At 30.7% G+C, this 21,160-nt stretch overlaps 4 protein-coding genes across 6 annotated transcripts in view; 2 read left to right on the top strand and 2 right to left on the bottom strand.

The window, feature by feature from the left end:
- The first annotated feature begins 84 nt into the window (after positions 1 to 84).
- On the top strand, positions 85 to 3,322 carry Arl1 (ADP ribosylation factor-like 1). Of its 2 annotated transcripts, none has more exons than XM_003693797.4 (5): positions 85 to 764; positions 909 to 1,008; positions 1,260 to 1,376; positions 1,525 to 1,636; positions 1,875 to 3,322. In XM_003693797.4, exons 1-5 carry the CDS (start codon positions 761 to 763, stop codon positions 2,082 to 2,084), a joined length of 543 nt encoding a protein of 180 aa, XP_003693845.1. In that variant the 5' UTR covers positions 85 to 760; the 3' UTR covers positions 2,085 to 3,322. The 2 variants fall into 2 exon arrangements, with proteins under 2 accessions (XP_003693845.1, XP_003693846.1); XM_003693798.4 differs by having other exon boundaries at positions 321 to 789.
- On the bottom strand, positions 1,684 to 9,104 carry PolD1 (DNA polymerase delta 1, catalytic subunit). 2 transcript variants are annotated; one of them, XM_086911186.1, is made up of 15 exons: positions 8,409 to 9,104; positions 7,976 to 8,087; positions 7,792 to 7,827; positions 7,261 to 7,372; positions 7,008 to 7,180; positions 6,646 to 6,905; positions 6,348 to 6,574; positions 6,098 to 6,264; positions 5,772 to 6,017; positions 5,397 to 5,699; positions 4,857 to 5,327; positions 4,376 to 4,782; positions 3,653 to 4,306; positions 3,448 to 3,565; positions 1,684 to 2,013 (listed from the first exon to the last, which is right to left on the bottom strand). In XM_086911186.1, exons 1-14 carry the CDS (start codon positions 8,459 to 8,461, stop codon positions 3,469 to 3,471), a joined length of 3,318 nt encoding a protein of 1,105 aa, XP_086767312.1. In that variant the 5' UTR covers positions 8,462 to 9,104; the 3' UTR covers positions 1,684 to 2,013; positions 3,448 to 3,468. The 2 variants fall into 2 exon arrangements, with proteins under 2 accessions (XP_086767312.1, XP_086767313.1); XM_086911187.1 differs by lacking the exon at positions 7,792 to 7,827.
- Positions 9,029 to 11,459, top strand: LOC105735559 (uncharacterized). The gene is made up of 6 exons (XM_031916700.2): positions 9,029 to 9,312; positions 9,597 to 9,779; positions 9,895 to 10,065; positions 10,165 to 10,254; positions 10,892 to 11,011; positions 11,080 to 11,459. The coding sequence occupies exons 1-6, from the start codon at positions 9,088 to 9,090 to the stop codon at positions 11,134 to 11,136; spliced, it is 846 nt and encodes a 281-aa protein (XP_031772560.1). The 5' UTR covers positions 9,029 to 9,087; the 3' UTR covers positions 11,137 to 11,459.
- Positions 11,244 to 21,160, bottom strand: part of LOC100871383 (tenascin accessory) — a 92,853-nt gene continuing 82,936 nt past the window's right edge. Inside the window, exons 16-18 of the mRNA XM_086911185.1 lie at positions 17,786 to 21,108; positions 17,508 to 17,691; positions 11,244 to 17,370 (exon numbers count right to left, since the gene is read on the bottom strand). Coding sequence (XP_086767311.1) covers positions 16,409 to 17,370; positions 17,508 to 17,691; positions 17,786 to 21,108 — 4,469 coding nt within the window. The 3' untranslated portion in view covers positions 11,244 to 16,408. The remainder of the gene's footprint in view (positions 17,371 to 17,507; positions 17,692 to 17,785; positions 21,109 to 21,160) is intronic.

The raw sequence follows: 21,160 nt of genomic DNA, 5'->3' as shown, positions 1-21,160 counted from the left end.
TAATTCTTAACAGTACTTGAATATGCATATATGTATATATAGCTACGAATTCAACACATACATAACTATTGTTTCTGATTTATTGCTAGTATTTTAAAAAGAAAAGGTATAATATACGTCATTAGCTAAGTATTATATAATCTCGAAAATTCAACGAAGAAGTATGTCTTTATAAAGCACAATTTTTAAAATTATAAAGTTTAATCAAAATTGTAAATATGGATAAATATATATATCTATTTATAAAATTTTTTTTAAAAAATAACGATTAAAACTTGAAACTTTCAAAACTCTTAACAAGAACAACTCTTAAATTATCATTCATTATATATTTATTTATTTAAATATAAAGTTATATATTTATAATATATTATAAATTTAAATATAAAATTTTATGTATATTAAATTATGTTGAAATTTACTAATGATATATGTACAAAATATTCGTGCAATATTAAAAAAAAAATAAAGAAATAAAGAAATATTTAGATAAAGATTATTTAATAATCAAATCATAAAAATATCTTGAATATGGCTATTTGTGTTACTTGATATATCGAAGATACATAAAGAACAGAAACAACTTCATGTGAGTTCGACTAACGATAACGATACAAGTCAGCAAGTGATCTGAAGCAAACTGCATCCGTGGACAGTTAAAGGGGTGTGCGCCCCGGTTACTTAGATACAATTGTGATTCTTATATTTGACAATAAACTTTAATTTATACTATATGAATTGGAAATAATACGTGATCGATATGGGTGAGTTGTGTGATAATTCATGAAGGTACATGTTTCCGAAATCACACTGAATCTATCCAATGAATATAAATCTGATCGGTGGACGATTCATCTAGTTTTTTCGGGATATATTTGTATGTAATTTCGACTCTTTTGTCTTTCTAGGAGGATTACTCAGTTATTTTCGTAATTTACTCGGCAGCCGGGAAATGCGAATTTTAATTTTAGGCTTGGACGGAGCCGGAAAAACTACAATCTTGTACAGGTGTATTTCACATTGACAATTTTCTATATTCCGCTTGACAGTTTATGTTTTAATATATATGTTTTAATATGTTTAAAGTTTGATATGACATTATAATTAATTATTTATTCGCCTTTATTTTCATGAATGGTTCATATATTTGAATGTTTATAACCAATAATTAAATATATGTTTATGTGGCATAACAATTTAAAGCTATTAAATGTAAAATAACATGCATGTGAAATTGTTTTCAATATTATATTTACTAGATTGCAGGTTGGTGAAGTGGTTACAACAATACCTACTATAGGATTTAATGTAGAACAGGTCACATATAAAAATTTAAAATTTCAAGTATGGGATCTAGGAGGTCAAACTAGTATAAGGTATGTAATGATAGATATAAATTAAAAATATTTTTTATTTATTATATTTTTATTTTATTTAGTTTTACTCTAATTAGCTATTTTAATCTAATCTTTAAAAATGTAATATAAGATATAATAAATGTATAATTATATTTTAAATTTATAGACCATATTGGAGGTGTTATTATTCAAATACAGATGCAATAATTTATGTTGTGGATTCGGCAGATAAAGATAGGATAGGCATATCAAAAGATGAATTAATTTATATGTTAAGAGTAAGTATTATGTTGCTAACATAGAAAACTATCAATAATTTTAAGTATTTTGTCTGTAATTAGATTTTATTAAATAATAATGTATGAACAATTTGATATGAAAGTGATATTAACAGCTGAATATGAAGTGTTCTTAACATACAAAATATAATTTATAATTTTTTAATTTTAAAATTATAGGATGTTCTTATATTATTAATAATATATAAATGTATATATAATATTTGTATATATTCAGGAAGAAGAATTGCAAGGTGCCATTTTAGTGGTCTTGGCAAATAAACAAGATATGGCAGGATGTTTAAGTGTAGCAGAAGTTCATCAGGCTCTTGGATTAGATGCTCTTAAAAATAGAACGTTCCAAATCTTCAAAACATCTGCAACAAAAGGTGAAGGTCTTGATCAAGCAATGGACTGGTTATCAAATGCACTACAAAGTAGAAAATGATTAATATTATTAAGAAATTTTTTTACCTAAGCCTTATTAAAAAGACTAGTCATATGACTAGTCAAATTGAACAAGCCACGCAAAGCTGGACACTTTATTCCGTTTATTTATTATAATTATATTTTAAATAGTCTTATTTAATCGAATTTCATCGAAAAACGATATTTATAATTTTCATAATGTGAAGCAGGGAATAAAAATAAAAACAAAAATTTTATCTTTCTATAGAAGTTTAAATGAAATAAACAAAAATTTATTCAATTTAAATATTTTTTTTCATGTCATTTTATATCATTGCTGTATTCTTTCTATGTAATTTTTATTATTTCTTAATATTACAGCATCTTCAGATTTTTATTATCATATAAACAATATAAACTTCATCGATCCTTTTATTAAATTTTTTAAAAAATTATAAATTTAATATTATATTGGCAAACAATAAGTGTAAAAAAAAAGTGTAATGTATATTAATATAAATATATTACTTTTTATTATTAATCAAAGAGATTATTTATAAATATTGCAGTAAAATTGGAAATCGTTTGAAGTGTCAACATTTTGACATACTGTGTGAATAGTTATGTAAATATATGTAATTGGTTTAATTTCATTCATATAATGTTAAGGTACATATGTAAAATGTTCTTTTTTATACAAAAGAAAAACCTAACATAGAAAACAAAAAAGATTTTGTGAAAAATTGAAGCACAATATCTTGAATGATATTTATAAATTTGTTAAGTATAATAATACTGCCATACAAAAACAAATTTAGTATTTCAATCATATTTAATATTTGACAAAATTAAAAAATATATTTCATTATTTTTATTTAATATTGAATTATTTAGTTTTAATACCAAATATTAAATTCTAATTAAAGTATTAATTATTCAAATAAACTTCTTGAGCAATGTTATATAATTAAGATTTGATAACTAATTTATGTATTTAAAATCTATATAAATACTATTTCATAATAAATATTTCGCAATTATTAATTGCATTTTAATTATTCATTCTAATTAATAAAATTGATTGATCTAATTAATAAGATTATATAATTTTTGAATTTTTAAAATGTATCTATATATATAAAAAAAAATTTCAATTTATATATAATCAAAAATATATGTTATATTAAATTATATTATTATAAGAATTTATCCATTTTTTTATGTATAATTTGTAAAAAAAAAATTTACAAAAAAAGATTAAATATTTTATATTAATAATGCAATATTTGTGTTTTATCCTAGTTTTTTTATTTTCAGCATTGATATTGTTCTTATTTTGATTAATATATATATTTATTTTAAAGTTATCTTTTTTGTATTGAATCAACAACACATAAACATACCTGTTTACTGATCTATTGATATTACCATGATGGAATTCCAAATCTTTCAATTCGTTTCATTTGTGTATCTAGTTCCAATTGAACTTTCTTTCTCATATAGAATATTGGACAATCACGACTGAAAAGATATAATATTAAATTTAATATCATTATATCCTAATTTAATAAAAATGTATGATATTTTTCAATTGTTTAAAGAGTGCACCTTGTGCATAATACTTCTTGATGAAGACTTCCCTGACATCTTTGACATTCTGTCCATAATCTACAAAACTTTTCTTCTAATTTTCTACCAAGATACAATTCATTTTGATATAATTCTGCTTCTTTTGGTTCACAATATTTACATAATGCCATTTTCTCTCTTTCCGGTACAAGAACGGCTTTGCAGCCTAAGCATACTTCCTTTTTACGTGTAAATGCAGACAAAGCACCAACTTTTGATGTAGCAACAGATTTTGTGCGTGTATGATCTCCTTTCAATAAAAGTGATTCAGCTTTTTCACCAAGAATTGGTTCAAAAATACGTACTAGTGGTTTAGCTAATTGATTTTCTAAATAATAATTTGTATCTATAGGAATGTTATTTTCTAAGACATAAATTGGATCTTCTGCTTTTTGATAAGCTGGTGTGCCTTTGGCTGCTCGTATAAAAACATATGGTACTCTATCACCAAGTTTTGGTGCATTTCCAGCATCTCGTTTTTTCATTTTTGCTGCTAATTCAACATGTGCTTGTTTAGCTGCATAATCAGTTTTAGTTAATTCTTTTGTAATTACTAACTGAGAAATATCTATACGATTACATAAAAGGTCACTTATAATTTGTTTTGCATAATTCATGGCATCATTGGGATTTCTACAAAAAAAAAAAGCATAAATATAACAGATTGAATACTCTTATTTTATTATATAAATATGTTATTACCTGTCAATAAGTAATTTTTGTAAACAAGTATTCATCATATTAGCTACTAATGGACAATTATCTCTTCGTACAGTTTCTAGACCTTTGCAATCCATTTTATCATATTTATCTGGACGAGTAAAATATAGACCAGCGTATCGTTTTTTATTAATTAATAAATACGGAAAATATACTTTTTCAAATTCCAGTTTTATTGGTTTTAAAAATTTTGAGGATACATATTCCGCTGCTTCTCTGCCAAGTTCCATAGCTTCTTCCACTGTTTTCACACCAAATTTAATCATAACAGAATCAGTATCACCATATACGACCACTGCATTATTTTTATATCCTTTGGAAATGCAGTATTGTTCTTCTACTTCCTGTTTTGTTCGTTCTATCATAGTACGTCCATATGCAGTGACACTCTAAAAATTAATATTTTTTATTATATGTATAAAATAGTGTAATTTATTAAAAAGTTTAAATATTAAAATCCTACTGCAGATATTTCCAAACATGGCAGTTTTCCCATTTGTGCTCCGGTAAAACCATACACAGAATTAGCAGATACTTTTAAAGCATATTGTCTACCATCTAAAACTTTTTGTTTCAATGGATCAGTTTCTTTTTTCAGTTCAGCTTTTGCCGCTTTTCTAGCTGATAAAAGATTTTCTAAAATTTCTGGAAGGATTCCTTTTCTGATGTTAGCTTTGATAAATTTTGAATCATTAGGAGTTATAGTAATATTATCTGATTGAATATTGTTTTTAGTCTGTTTATCGTATTTTAACAATGTTGTGTAACATAAGTTGTGGGCCATAATAATACTAGGATATAAAGAGCTAAAATCTAAAGTTGCAATAGGATCATTATAATATCCACGTTTTGGTTCTATAACTGTTGCTCCTTCAAATTGTTCATCACTAGCTTGACCTCGATGCACTGGCATTAAATAATCTTTTTCTCGAGTCTGAAATTAAATATTTTTAGTAGAATTTTAATTGGAATTACAATTAACTAGTTTATTATTGTTATTAACCTTTCTCAATAATTGTGAAACAACTTTAATTTGTTGACCTCGTGTTAATAAACTAGATATGGAAACTCCAGTAACTCTTGCCATTTCCATATAAATGAAAATACACATTAACTTATCCAATAATCTAAGTGGTAAATATGCATCTTTCAAACAATAAACAGCAAGTCTTCGACGTGTTTGTGCATTACCATTTTGTAAATCTGTGATAATACTATGATGAACATCTTCTTTTTGTTCTTGTAAAAAATGATAAGAGACAGCATTTAAAGTATAAGATCTTAATTTATAATCTCTAACCAATACCTAAAAACATAAATGTAAATATTTATTGTTATACAAGTTTATAATTAATAATTCTAAGATTATTGATTTTACCAGTAATAAATCAAATGGAACTCTTCCTTCAAAATTAATAGATTTATTTTCACGACGACCCATTTGTTTGCTTTGAAGTACTTGAGTTTTAATTACAGATTTTATATTTTTTATTCGACCAAGGAAATAAAAATCTCTTACATTAAGATGACTTGCTCGATTAATTAGGTAAGGAAAATCAAAATTATTTATGTTATATCCAGTAAAAATATCAGGATCTAATTGTCTCACAAAATCGGCCCATTTCTAAAAAAAATAAAATATAATATGTATTGGTTGATTTTCCAATATGATTAATGCAAAGTTAAATTTAAAATAAGTCATACTTCTAACATTTTATGTTCTGTCTCAAAACTTAAAACTTGACAACCAACAATTGGTGCACAAGTGTCAAGAGTGAAAATATTTCGTAAAAATGGTTCTGATTCTCCTTGCTTTATTACCATATTAGCAATTTGTATCACTGGATCATGATTTGGTTCAGGAAATATACCTATATTTATATTAAAAAAATTAAATGAATTTATGTATCATATAAAGAGAAACATTTGTTTAATCAAAAAAATGAATTTTTACCTTTGCGTCCTGCACACTCAATATCAAAACTAAGAATTCTAAATGGAGCAATTTTTGACCATTCTCCTTGTGGAGCATGTGCAATAAAAGTATCCCATGCAACATCAACTTCTAACTGACATCTTGCAGTTAATGGTAAATTGTGTCCAAAATGTTGTCGAAGCTTCCAAGTTTTAGGTGGTAATTCAATCCATGAACATCCAACTACTGATGTATCAACCATAAATCTTAAATAAATAATTATTTATTTAAAAAAAAATAAAGATTAAAAAGTGAAAGATATAATTCAAATGCACACCTAATATCAAAATCAATATTGCTTTCAAAAGCAGTATATTGATGCCTAAATTCAGATAAAATACTCTCTTCTTCAACTATTTTCTTACAACGTGATATTAATCTTGGAAGTGCTAATGTAATTTTTAAAAACAATGATTTTTCATCTCCTGTATATCCATACATGTTTTGCTTAAATACTCGTTCAACAGCTAATACAGCTACTTGAATGTTTTCTGGATTGGATCTCATATCTTTCAATATTGCTTTATCTAAAGCCTCCTAAATAAATAAATAAATAGATTGCAATAAAATAATTTGTGATATTTGTTTAAAACACACTGATACATATTGATTTTTAAAATAGATAAGATAGATAGATACCTTAAATAATTTACAATGGTGATCATTAAAATTTGTTGGTGCTATAACATATAAATAAGGACTAAAACCATGAACATGACAACAAACTGAATTTCCTAATTCTGTAACACCAAACATTCTCATTATTGGTACAGGAGGTATATTACTACCTGGCATTCCAGGCAATGGTATACCTTGAAAAAAATTTATTTATTATATTATTTTTAAGAGCTAGAATAGAATAGATTTTGTTGATATTTATAGTATTATTTACCACTATAATGATCAATTTCTATTTGTTGAAAAATCAATGCATCTTTCTGTGGATTTAATTCTGGAGGTGAAGGCCTATTCCATTTTGAAGATGTATTTTCTTGTTCAGGACCCTAATGAAAATTTATTAAAAATGAGTAATTATTCAAAAAGATATGCTATATAATATATAATATACATAATAAAACAAAGATATACTATATAATATATAATATAGGACATGATAAAACAATAAAAAAATATGCGTACAATTAATAAAAAAAGCATTTAAAAGCGAATTAAAAATAAGTCAATGAATGAAACATAACATTAAATGCATGATAATTAAATTTAATTATTTATGAATATAATATATTAAGTTGCATTAAAATAAATAAATCATTGCAAAAAAATAAATCATAATGTATATAAAAATATATAATAAGAATAACTGGAAATTAATATATTAATTTAGTAATATATTTATGCAATAATATGCTTAGTAAGTGTTTTTATTTTAACAAACATACTTTTGTTACACTCATTAACTCACTGCTTTTGATGTTTTATTTAATTGCACAGGAATTGGCTAAAATAATAATAAAATATTAATAATATAAAATTAAAATGTAAAATTACCTTATATATAAAATTATTGATACAAACTTTTGTCAAAAAAGAAATTCATATATTATAATTTTTATTTAATAAACATAATTGATATAATATTTATATACCTCTTCAATAACTTGAGACATTGTATTTCCAAATTCATCTTCCATTTCATCCATAGTAGCCAATTCTGCTTCAAATGAACCAGGATATTCATCGTCATCTTCATCTCTATTACTAAATAAAAAATATATTAAAAGTTTAATAACAATAATAAGTAATAATAAAAATATATAAATGAAATAAAAAATATAACAACAATAAAGATAACATACATGTAGAATTGAAAGATATAATATGAAAGATATAATATTAATTCTTTTTATTTTATTTTATCAATTATTTGTGGCATATACATTAATTATATATAAAAAATAATATGTAAATTAAATTTTTCTCAATATAACTTTTTTTTAATAATTTAATAAGAGAAATGTAAATGTACAATAATAAAATAAGGTTAAAACAAATTTGTTAGCAAATATTGTAAATATTTACCGATATTTTGCCTTTTTTGCATTGGAAGATGCTGAAAATTGTCTCTTATTCATCTTATTTTATTATATTTAAAATGACATTAATTAAATACGAATATTTTGCTTATAAATGTTGAGAGTATATAGAAATGGCGCGAAAATATTTCAATATCTATAGTTACTTTCATTACAATTAAAATTACATAACAAGTTGTTAATATTGGAAAATAAATAGCTTTCATATTTTTAATAAATTATTAAAGATATAATTTTTATTTAAATTTATTTGAATTAAATGTTAAAAAAAGTTATTAATTGTTTTTAATTTAAAAAATAAAAATATATATAAATATTTAGTGAAAAAATTACATATTCAAATAAAAAAAAAATCACTAGTAAAAAATTTTTAATATTCTAGTAAAAATAATCGAAATAAATAAATAAAATTGCACATAATAAAATTTGTATGTAAATATTAAAAAGAATATCCATAAAATAAGTTATTTTATTATACCATAAAATAAATAGCAATATAAATGTAATAATGTAATTTGATTAAGTATAAAACTTAGCTTATTGATAATATATTAAAATGTAATTTTAATTTAATATTCAAATAACAAATTAAAATAACAAATTGTTATCATTTCTTAGTAATTTTTATTCACTTATTTTAACTACATTTTGATTATACCGTACCAATGAATTGGAATAAATTTTTTTCCCGTACATCAGATCAGAGAAATAATGAAAATGAGAATGAAACGGAAACGGATGATGATAAGGACATCACTGATAGCAATGTAACTGGATCTACCGATAAATATTCACATTTTCTAGGAACGCATTTTGAAAAATTTTCGCATAGTGGCTTATTGCAACGATTTATTCAAGTGACTTTTTTGATAATTAATATTGTAACATTTGTAAGTAAATAGTATATAAATAATTATTATAATATAATCAGTAGTAAATTTTTAATATATTAAAAAATGAATTTGTATTAAATTTTTTTTATTTAATTTGTGATTTGCGTAAATATAATTTTAAAAAATCGTTTATTACAATAATTTTAATTTATTTAATATTTTTTAGAATTTTTTAGAATAGAAATGATTATGTAAAAGTATTCTTGTAAGAATATTTTTATATTGATTTTTATATATTTATTTAAATAGTTTTTACATAACTTTATGTAAATTAATTAAAGCTTGCAGGCATTGTTGGCATTGTAACCTCTACATGGATTTTCACAGATAGTAGGATAATGTTAAGATTGATAGATCAACACTTTTTTATTACAATATTATTATTTATAAGTTTAATTGCCTCATTAGTGTCATTATTGGGAATTCTTGGTTTACTTCGAAGAAGAAGAAAATTCTTGAACATTGTAGGTTTTGATAATAAATTAATAATTACAAGCTTGTTATATGTTCTTTCCTTCCGATACAATATTAAATCTTATTCAATTAAAAAAAGACACTTAAAAAGCTATTTTATTACAGTATGGTATTTGTTATTCGATATTTCTATGCATTATATTTATCAGCGCTATAATGAGTTTTTGGATTTTCGAAAAAATTACAAAAAGAATTCAGGACGACATGAGCGCCGCCATAGAAAACTATCATTCTTCATCCTTGAGTAGAGAAGCTTGGGACAATACCCACAGATATGTAAGACCAGTTTCTTGTACTTACCTCAAGATGTCTCTGAAAGATTTTAACTGGACTTCCTTGTTTTAAAAATTAGTCCTTAAAAAAATTATATTTTAGTTAAAGTGTTGTGGAATAAAATCCGCAAAGGACTGGACCAAGTATCGTGTTGATATTCCGAAGAGTTGTTGTCTCGGATCTATCGAAGAAGTAAATTTTTTTTTGTTTGTAAATAGTTTCTTGAATACATACATTAGTATTGATTTTCATATGAAATACCTGATATGAATATGACCCGTAATGTATATAATTGATTTTAAAATTGAAAGATATCGAGAAAATATTTAATCAAATAAATTTTTTAATATTGTGCTAATAATATAGATCTTCTTCCCATATTTGCAAATCAATAATGCAATATATGAGTTATCACGCTTAATTATTAAAGGTCGTAAAAAATAGTCAGATAAACTTCAAACTATCTTGTATTATCATTATTGACAATAATTATTGAAAATTTTTTTGTTTTTCCACAAACTAATATAAATTATATATTTTTGAATTATATAAATTGACTTTACATACCCTTGAATTATTGTAGAATGTCTCTTAATATGTTTTAACATAAAATATCATGTATCAGGCATGAAACATTTCTAATAATTATATTAATCTTTTCGTATTAAACTATGAATTACGAATTTTGCGTAACATTTATCCACATGTCCAAATTTTTATGGCAATATATCATTTATTGTTTGATTAGAATTATTTGTTTAAAACAAAATCCGATATTTTTACTTCTTTTTCTCTTATTAAATTTACAAAAAAAAAAAATTGTTTATAGTGTTTACAAATGACGGAAGCGGTATCTTATAAATCAGGATGCTTGAAAAACGCTGTGTTATTACTCAAGTCTCATATGCACACGATTAGTATGTCCGTGCTGTTGATTTTTATAACTACAGTGAGTCGAACGATTCCTCATTGAGAACATAGACAGTTCAAAAACATTCAATTGACTTTTCATTTCAGTTAATGAGTTTTCTTCTCGCACTCTGTGTACTTGCTAAAATGAAGAGAGAAGACTGAAGTTCCAAATCAAAAACATCAGAACATACGCAAAACGATATTTTATTCGGAATGAGACGAAGGTGAACGAGGATCAATGACTGTAGATGAGAGAATAACAAACTATAAAACGTTTTCCCGCTTTTATTATCATATATAGATCATATATTTTCTGAAAACACTTAATATATTGTACTTATGATAGTAATATTGTAATTGTTACTGGACATGCTGGTTGGGTTTTCGCGACACACGTGTACGACAGCGGAATTTGTTTCGAAAAAAATTTTCTTTCTTGTCTCTCTCTAATAAATGGAACCATCGATCGATGGATGGCAGTTCGAGATGGCAGTCGTTGAGAATTTTTTTTTCATCGCGCGATACAGATGAATAAAATACGTTTATAAAAATTGTCTGACCATCGTTCGCTTTCATCCTCGAAAATGGGCTTTTGTATTGCACGCCGAATTTATCGAAATTCACGAAATTGATCGTAATATTAATAACAGTAGGCAAAGTTATAACGAGAATAATCTCGCCGTTATATTATGCGACGCGAAATATTGACATCGTAATAATTCGTCGAACGCGATACAGAGTATATCTTTTGTCTTTATCTCTCCCATCGTCACTGGGCTACGCGAGCAGCACCTGTGCTTTGCACCTCTTATTTTTTTTTTATCCCACGAATTATCTCTTATCATAATCATGTACAGTAATCCCTGGATAAGTGTCCACTTTTCTTCACAGAAATTATATTCTTTATCTTTTTTGTTAATTAGAATAAATTGCAAAAAATAATAATTTAATATGTTACTTCCCAGATTATCGACGACTCATCATCAAATCTAAATTCTTCAGCTTAATATTTATTTCATTGGACTAAGACTAATGAAATGAAAAAAATTGAAGTGTCAAGAATTCAGTATCATCATTGTTTCTCTTATAAGTAGGTATTTCAATATAATATTTAAATTTATATAATTAAAATAAACTCTATCCTATATTACTCGCATAATTAAGTAATTATTTATTTCATGTTATTTGAAATTTCTTATTTGAAATTCATAATTTTTTTTATATAAACTTTGGAATAAATTTTAATAAATTAATACAGATTCCATTCCTCAATTGAATTCGATTGACGGACGTGTTAACCAGGTGTCACTGTATACATTATACATATAATACCTACTTACATACTTCTGTATCCGCATACGTGTTACGTGTACATGTGTTGAGACACACGCACCAGTCTGATGTGTTTGGGTATGTGTGTGTACGTGTATAGAGAGACATTGATCGGAGGACAGGGCTGTGGGCGCAGTTTCCAGGCAAGTTCCATCCAATTACAGATATATTATATCATAGCAAACATCGTGACTATTTACAATAAATACAGTCGATTAGATTATATAAATAAAATATATCGTATCATTAGTTTAGGTTTACAGCAACACGTGACAGTAAACAATTAGATCAGCGGCGAAGTAGCATAATCTACTTAGGGTAGTGGTCGTAGTAGCTGTAGCATGACTGACTGCGCATTCATTCTCCATCTTTCTCGCATACGTTTCTTTCACGCATACATTCTTTCCAATTTTTCTTTCATTCTTCTCTCTCTCTCTCTCTCTCTCTCCCCCTCTCTTGATAGATCATTTCATATACTCAAATTTCTGTACTCTTCCTGATCTCAACTTCGTCATTTTTAGTATAATCCAAAGACGAAGTTCGTTTTGTGAGAATCGAGTACACCTCACGTGGTCCGACGGATTCAGCTAGCTCGGCCATAACTATTTAATAAAGACATTTTGCGATCATTTCCCATACAATCTGTGTCTTTGCACCGTAATGATAATTAATGCGATAATAATAGTAATGATGACCATCATATTTCGTTCGAGCTTTTTCTACCCCGTTAATTCCAGAAGTATTTATATTTATATATATATATATATATTTTTATATGTATATTTATATATTTATATTTATACTCGTATTTATAAATATGCTCGCGCGTTAACTCCGCAGTCGAAAACTTCGGAGTACATATTCATTTATCTTTTCTTTTTTTTTTTTTTTTTTTTCTCTTATAGAAAGTTTTTAGTGAAACGAGACGAAACTTCACGGAAGTTAAGAGAGCGAATCTGTTCACTTGTTTTGTCTTTTTTTTTTTTCCATTTCATTCCATATTTCTTTTTTTTTCTTTTTTACTTTTTTTTTGATACTAATCAGATACTCGAACAGTTTAATTGAGTTCTCGCGACCCTGCACGTTGAATCCGCCTTTTGAAACATCGATCAACCTGCGTCGATCTGATCCGTTTTAATAATTTGACACTCGATATTTCTTCTACTTCTTCAGTCATTTTTGAAAAATAGTTAATTTTTTGAACGCCATTGCCGATTCAACGATTATACACAGTATATATATATATATAGATTATACGAATGAATAGGGGCTCAAGGGTGGAGGGAATCGGAAGGGTAGGGGTAAGGATCAAGTGTGGAATTTTTAAAAGTCCACAAAATAGAAGCTGTAATTCGATCACCAATTATCTCAGGGTCCATCGCGCGAATATAATCGGTCCTTCCGCCATACAGAAGAAAATTGGCGGAAGGATAAAGAACGATAATTATAGGTTATGTACAAGTGTCGAACGCGCAAAAATGTTTGTTTGTTTTTTTTTTAATATATTTAAAAAATTGCACGCACAGAAAAAAAAGGGAATCGAAAGAAGATATTCAATTTTAATCTCATTAGAGACATGAGAGCTCGTTTGGACCACAGAGTTTGAAGAATTTTTGGTGTTCAATGCAGCTCTAAACACTTGCTCGAGTTAAAAATACGTTACGAAGCTTTCCTATATAATCTCTTTTTTCTTTCTTTTCTTTCTCTTTGTTTTATATATTTATATATTTTGTATTTTTTTTGTCTTTGTTTATACATTCAGCGTGTAAGGAAATTCTTTTTTTTAAAATGTTTTTTTTAATTCTTTTCTTATTTATTCAGACGATAATGTCCTATCTATCCATCTTAAAAACGGCACCGTCTAAAGCCATATTCATAAATTATTCGATGATAAATATTCGAAGAAACGGGATTTTAAATTGCAAAGTGAAGAGATCGAGAAAAAGAATTGCGGAAAAAATTTAGATACAGTTGGAACGGAACAAAGAATCGTGACACTTAAGAAAGGACGGAGTGGGGATAAAAAGGGCGGGGCTCAGATAAGTTCGGACGCTATACACGTGGAGCGGGCAGTGAGTTGCTAATTGGGCAATTGTTTTAAAGGTGAGGATTTTTAGCGGAAACTGGTGCTAAATAATATTTTTACATAGATGTACCTATATGGCGTTCAGTATACAACATAAAATCGATCGATGCATATCGAGCATTAAATTTAGATACACACCCTTAGTACTCGGCGAAGAAACATAGTTAACGTTCCATTATTCATATCCAGCAAGCACAAATATGCAATAATATCTCATGTATACGTATTATTACTGATAATGGAGCTTATTCTTTGTCTATCTCACTTTCTCTTTCTCTCCCACACACATTCTCCACATTTTCACACTTTCTTTCATTTTCAATTATAATTTAAACAAATTGATATTAATTTGATCGTTCGACATTTCCTTCTGCTCCATTCATTCTAGTTGCAGAAAACGAAACGACGATAGATCTTTATTTATTGTTTTCTTATTGATCATTCTCACGATAATTCTCTCTCTCTCTCTCTCTCTCTCTCTCTCTCTCTCTCTCTCTCTCTCTCTCTCTTCCTCTTCCTCTTGAACAACAAATCATACGCGACGCGACATCAATTCTCGAGGAAATGGTCGCTAGCGCTAAGTAGGGGAAGTGGGTAGGATACATCCATCGTTAAAAATATCTTAGCCACGCTATGCAGTGTACGTGTGTGTGAATTGTGTGTTCGTGTACATCGACATTCTTTTAATTAGTCACGCTCATTGTCGAATGTTGCACCGATAATTTCTTTCTTTGCATGGAAAAGCACCACTTTTATAATACACCTTAAACACATCGCCATTTTCTCCTTTTTCTCCATTTTCTCCTTTTTGCCCCATCGACCATTTAAATTCGGAATATCGACTCGAAACGTGCTACGTTAATCACCTGTCTCGATCGAACCACTTACTTCGCCATCATCTCGCGTTCTTGCAATACATTCATCGACACATTGGACGCTGATCAATCGTTATGCATAGCGACGGAACTTGATTTTTTTAACTTGATTTTCCTCAGCATTGACAGGGCCATTCATTGTCGAGATACACGTGCGCATGTTCCTTCCGCTTTTATTTGCGATCCGTACATAGGTTATGTTTATTCCTATCGTCTTATCTCGACAGAATCGTCTTTTTTATTAATTTTTTTTTTTTATCTTTTTTCATTCACCTAAGTACAACTAAGGTATCGCGTGTGTAGACAGGTAGATGGATACACAAAGTTTGTTTCTTCGCATGATAAATCGACGAACGTATGCTTCGTATGCTTATCTTATTGGAAAAAGTTTATATGTCAATGTAAAGCTATATATTGACTAGTTTCTCTCACTCGATTCGCTCGAACGACGAATGGCCTGCTTTCTGCCTTTATTTTTCGTCATTCTTCTTTCATCTAACGACGCAGTGATTCGTTACGAGTCAACGATAGTGAACGCACATAATTTTCGTGATTCCACGATCGTCTTCATTAAGGAAGTCTTCCTTATCTCGCGAAGAGGAAAACGATGAAATGGTCCACGACCTCTTTGTCGTTTCCCGTAACTATAGCAAGAACGAAAGGCTTCCTAACGAATTAATAACGAATTTCCTTAATATGGCCGACGACGATAATATATACTATCAGTCCGCAAGAGTCGCGAGTTATGGCAACACGGTCGTGCGCGGAGGCAAAAATTTTCTCCGAGATGCTTACACACTACACCCTAAATCGCGATACAATATAATCGATATAACGTTAAATGTTTTTGGCATCTTCGAAATACACAAATAGACTTTGGTATAAAACTTTTTTTTTTTTTTTTTTTTTTTTTTTGTTTCTTTTGATAGTGTTCGGATAGTGTTCCATACGAAGGACTGCCGACTCGCTGCGGCTCAATTTCTTCCTTTTTTCTTCGATCCAATTCTCCAACCTCTTCTTATTCGTTCAGTCGTTCGTTTGGAAATTCCTGTTGCTTTAACGATTGGACAATTCTCCCGGCAGAACAGAATGTGAATCAGGAGAGGAGGACTCCCTGGTTTAGAACGGTAACTTACTGAGATTAGCAGATTTTGTCCAACCACCAAAGTTTACAAGTGGGGGCGCCTCTCCTCCTACGCCGTTTTTTACTAGACGGATCCACAGCCTTCTTCGTAAATCGGATGTTATACGGATCTTCCGCGAGTTCTGGATACAACTGTGCGTCGTGGATGTATTCACCCTCGTAATTGGACGCGGATCCAGATTTCAGAATCTCATCTTGTTCGGCCACCATCCATTCGATGGCCGTTGGCGTGTTGGCCTTTAGCGCCTCACGTTCCCTGTGCCAGGCCTTGCGAATAGCGGTCGCCTTGGCGTGATGGAGCAGTCTTTGTTTCTCTTTCTCGGCAGTTGTGCCGTAACGCAGATTCACAATATAACTGGAGCCGTGGATCTTCACGTCTATCAATGAACTACTACCACTTCCGTTTTCGTTTTCGTGAAACGTTGTATTAACTTGGCCACCTAAACGTTTCAACTGACCACGATCTTCACTAGCTCGCCACGTTTCTTCCTTCACGAAATAAAACGCGTCCTGCTGCGCACTGTGCACCACAAACGTGAAAGGGAGAAAGTACGAACGGTTAAATACCGACGTGAACACATCGCCATAGATGGCGTTCGCGGTTGGCACGCTGGACACTACTGCTTGGCCATCTGCAGTCCTCGATACTAAAATTCCTTTTCCAAATGGAGGATCCGAGGCTGCACCCAGACGGCTGGGTATCAAGTCGCTGGTGTCCTTTTTAAGGGCTGAACGAGGCGGCGCTGATAAACTGACGGCATCTCCCGAATGCCTTTGTGCGATATAGGCTAGAAATCCCGATTGAACACCGAGGTTCCTGGTTCTCTTCTTCTTGCCAAATATGGAAGTGCCTGGACCCAAAGCTGGAGGAACGAGGCTATCTGGCAGTTCGTCGGGGAAAAGTTGAGGTGCGAGAGTCTTTAAATCGTATCCAAGAAGCGACATCCATGATATGTGATCTGAGAATAAGATACCAATAAGTAAATATTTGATATATTTTTCGATATTCGTATTTATTAATTTGTATCGTATAAGTATTATTATAATATGATGTAAATTAAGTTTTTAATTCGTTAATAATTTATTTTTAACTTACCAGTTGGTTGATTTGGTCGGTCCGTGTGCCTAACATCAATAGGATCGTTCCCATTGAATCTGTACAAATGTAGATGTGTCGGTGTATCCACTCTGTCGAGAACATTCTCCCACAAGGGAGACATCCACTGGCCTATCAATGGATCATAAACTTTACCGTTTGGCATATGCACTAATGACGTTACCTAAATTAAAAAAAAAAAAAAGAAAAGAATTTAAAGAAATGAACATATCAATCAATATTATAATAGAGAACAATCATGATTAAATTTAATTCACCTGATCTAGCAATCCTCCGCAAAAATCAACAGGCAAATATAAATAAGGATTCGAGTCGTAAACAATATGCCCGTAAGGTGATCTCATTATTTCTCTGATACCTTCGCCATACTGGCTGAAAATCATGATCGGAGTTCCACACTGATCAGTGGCGATATAATATTTGTGCCGATAAACTTGAGCATAAATCAAATGCCCTCTATCGTCGTACACTAACGACATTAATTTACCATCCCTTGGACTATAAATTTGACTCACTTCGTGGGGACGTTTTTGATTGTTATAAAAGAATTGAGTAACGTTTCCATAATTATCCTTTCTTGTAGCCAAACGATCCAGATGATCGTAATAATAACGAACATCAAAGCGTCCACGTTTAGTCGCGCGAACCAAAAGTCCTTTAGCATTATAGTTAAATCTTTCTTCTCTGGCATTCTGCACCACCAAACCTCTGTTGTCATATTTATACAATCCTTCACCGAATTTTACTATCCTATCCATGCTATTGTACTCCATAGGTATAGTGTTTCCTCGATATGTCAGTGACAACATGTTTCCATTCGCATCGTATTTAAATCCCCATGGCTCTTGAGCTTCGACCCCGGTCAATTGGCCGTCACAATCCCAGGTGTAATTCTTCACGTTGGTATAAGTATTGACGGCCACATTGCGAGTGTAAGTCCTAGTCTGATTAATACGACCACGAGTATCGTGTGTAAATTCCATTCTGAAAACCTCTAATTGGTGAATCGTCAGTGTCACTTGTGTCTCTAAAAATCTGTCATCTGTAATTCTCGAAAACAATGCAGTACCATCGAACACGGTGGTCTCGTTGGGCTGAGGTCTGGTTACTTTGAACTGTCCAATTTGTTCCAACATACCTGTTTTGGGACTATACGCTATAGTATGAGTTGGAAGAGTTTGGCCACCGATTCTACCTTGAACATTTACCAATCTGAAGTTTGAATCATAGTCGAACGTAAACTTTGCATTGCTCAGTCCAGTCTTTGCACCGAAATCTATGCGTTCTTCCACCAATAGACCAGCGCTATACTGATAGTCCCATTTGTACTCTACGTCTTTCTCAGAATGAATCACTTCCGAGGGCAAACCGCTTTCTGTATATCTAATTTCACTCTTTCCATCACCGTGAACGACTTCAGCAAGTTGTCCTGAAGTGTGGTACCTGTACACGATACGAGCTCCATCACCAGGGAACACAGTTTGTAACAAGTTTCCGTCGTGACTGTAGTGTTGGAGATAGGCTCTGCTGCTGCCTGGTGGAGTGTAAGTCACTCTGAGAAAACCTAGAGAAGTTTGACACGAGAACGAGTGTTTAGTTCCCGATGGGAGGATAATGTGACGTAGTCCACCATCATCGTCATATTGCAAAGTGAAATGTCTGTCACTGGCCAGAGTAATGTTGGATAGCACATTGAAATCGTTATAGGTATATCGTTTAGTTCCATCCTGACTACTAGTGACCTCTGACAATTGTCCATGACGATCGTATCCATACGATTCATCGGATGGACCCCACTTCCAACTTTCTATTCGATTGAATCTATCATATGTGATCGTGAGATTGTAACCTTGTTCATGCGGTTGCCAAGTCAGGGGTAAGCCAGCAGGATCGAAGGTAACAGTAAGCAACGGGTTTCTCGTTTTATCATAGAAAGTTTCTCGTCTGAAAGCTTGTTCGAATTCTACCCCAATAACGCGTGTATCGTTCACCCAAATTTCTCTGTTTAAGGTCTGTTGAAAGTGGCTAACGTCGCCGACTAGATTGTACGTAGTGGTCATAGTGTTGGTTAATTCACCAAGAGACATCAACTGATAACTCCACATTGGCAACATTTCGGCCTCGACTGGTAACGCAGCTTCTAGAAGTGGATGTTTTGTAGTGGCTGCACTTAGCACTCTACCACCACCAGGAAGGAGAACCTCTAAACTGCTGTTAGTGAAAGCGATCGCTTTCTTGATTTTGGTACCATCAGTAATCGTTAGCATCTTTGATCTCTCATTTTTCATTTTAAATTCTACGGTTCTTTGCTTGTCTCCTTTTGACAAAGCTTGAAGCGGGGCTGACACTTTGACCAATAGACCTTCGTCGTCAGATAGATCCGAGAATAGCTTCAATTTTTCACCAGTAGGTAGAATGACATCGGTAACACGACCCAAATTGTCATAATTGTAGATATACGTTTCACCACCCCCTGATCTGCTTGTCAGTAATCCTGTTGAACCATCATAGGCAAGTGCAATTTCAGCCCTTCCTCGTTCAGACAGTTTCTCCAAGAAGCCAACTGCGGAAATCTTTAATTCAGATTTATGATCTTGTGTATTCTCTATAGAACTGACCACACTGCTGTAATCCCTCAAGAATTGAATCTTATTTCCAGCACTGTCCGTCACGGTAGATAATTTTCCAAAACTTGTGTTTTTGCTATACAAGAACGAATAACGGGTCTTACCAGATGTTAAATCCTTCGTGGAGATGTGTTGACCGTAACGATTGAACACGTATACCTCGTTCGATGGTGGGAAAGGAATATGGAATTCCCCACTTTCATCATGATTTGGAAGGTACGGTTGCAGTGCTAAAATGTGCAGGCTGCCTTGATCAGCCACATGAAGGACGCCATCTGGTGACACGGCCAGAGCAGAAATGGCTGTGAATTTAGCATTCGATGACAGCAAAGTTTCTGTACTACTAGTGTCATCAGTACATGCGCAACTTTCCAGATCTTTACTGCTTGGAGTAGTATTATTACATTCACACTGACCACGCAACCTTTCTTGTTGTTGTCCAGCAAAATGGGACATTTTCCCAGAACTATCTACAATTTTTATAGAATTCACTCTGTGTGAATCGCTTTCTGCTATGTAGAGTTCACCAGTTGGACTGAAACTAACGGCAAGTACAGAGCCAAGTACTTCGTCAGATTTCTTTGGACTCGTGGTTGTCGTCGAATTTACTTTTTTTAGATCACCATCGTTACTGTTTCCATTATTATTGGTATTACTAGTGCAATGGAGTGGTGTTCCAGCTACTACGCGAACTTTTAAATCGCTTGTAAGTTTCAAAACGAGCCTGTCATCGATGAAATGAAGGGATCCATCCAGAGGGCTTAAGGTTAATCCAGTTGGCCATTGTAATTGGGCTTGATGAGCGGGTATAGCACCAACGCATGGAGCCGGGGACCAATGATTGTGATGTCCGTGGTGTCCAACTAATGTGTGAATAATTCCATGAGGATCTACGGCGCGTATGTTTCTTCCATCGGCGATGTACATAGTCTTATCGGCGGCAATGGCGATTCCTGTTAATACAAAATAAGTAGCAAGTGATAATATAATGGTAAGGAATTAGTT

Source organism: Apis florea, unplaced genomic scaffold (assembly GCF_048593485.1).
Source record: "Apis florea isolate Af1SG1 unplaced genomic scaffold, ASM4859348v1 contig_3203_pilon, whole genome shotgun sequence".
Lineage (NCBI taxonomy): Eukaryota > Metazoa > Arthropoda > Insecta > Hymenoptera > Apidae > Apis > Apis florea.
The sequence above is the reverse complement of the archived record's forward strand: the minus strand, read 5'-3'. Positions and strand labels throughout refer to the sequence as shown.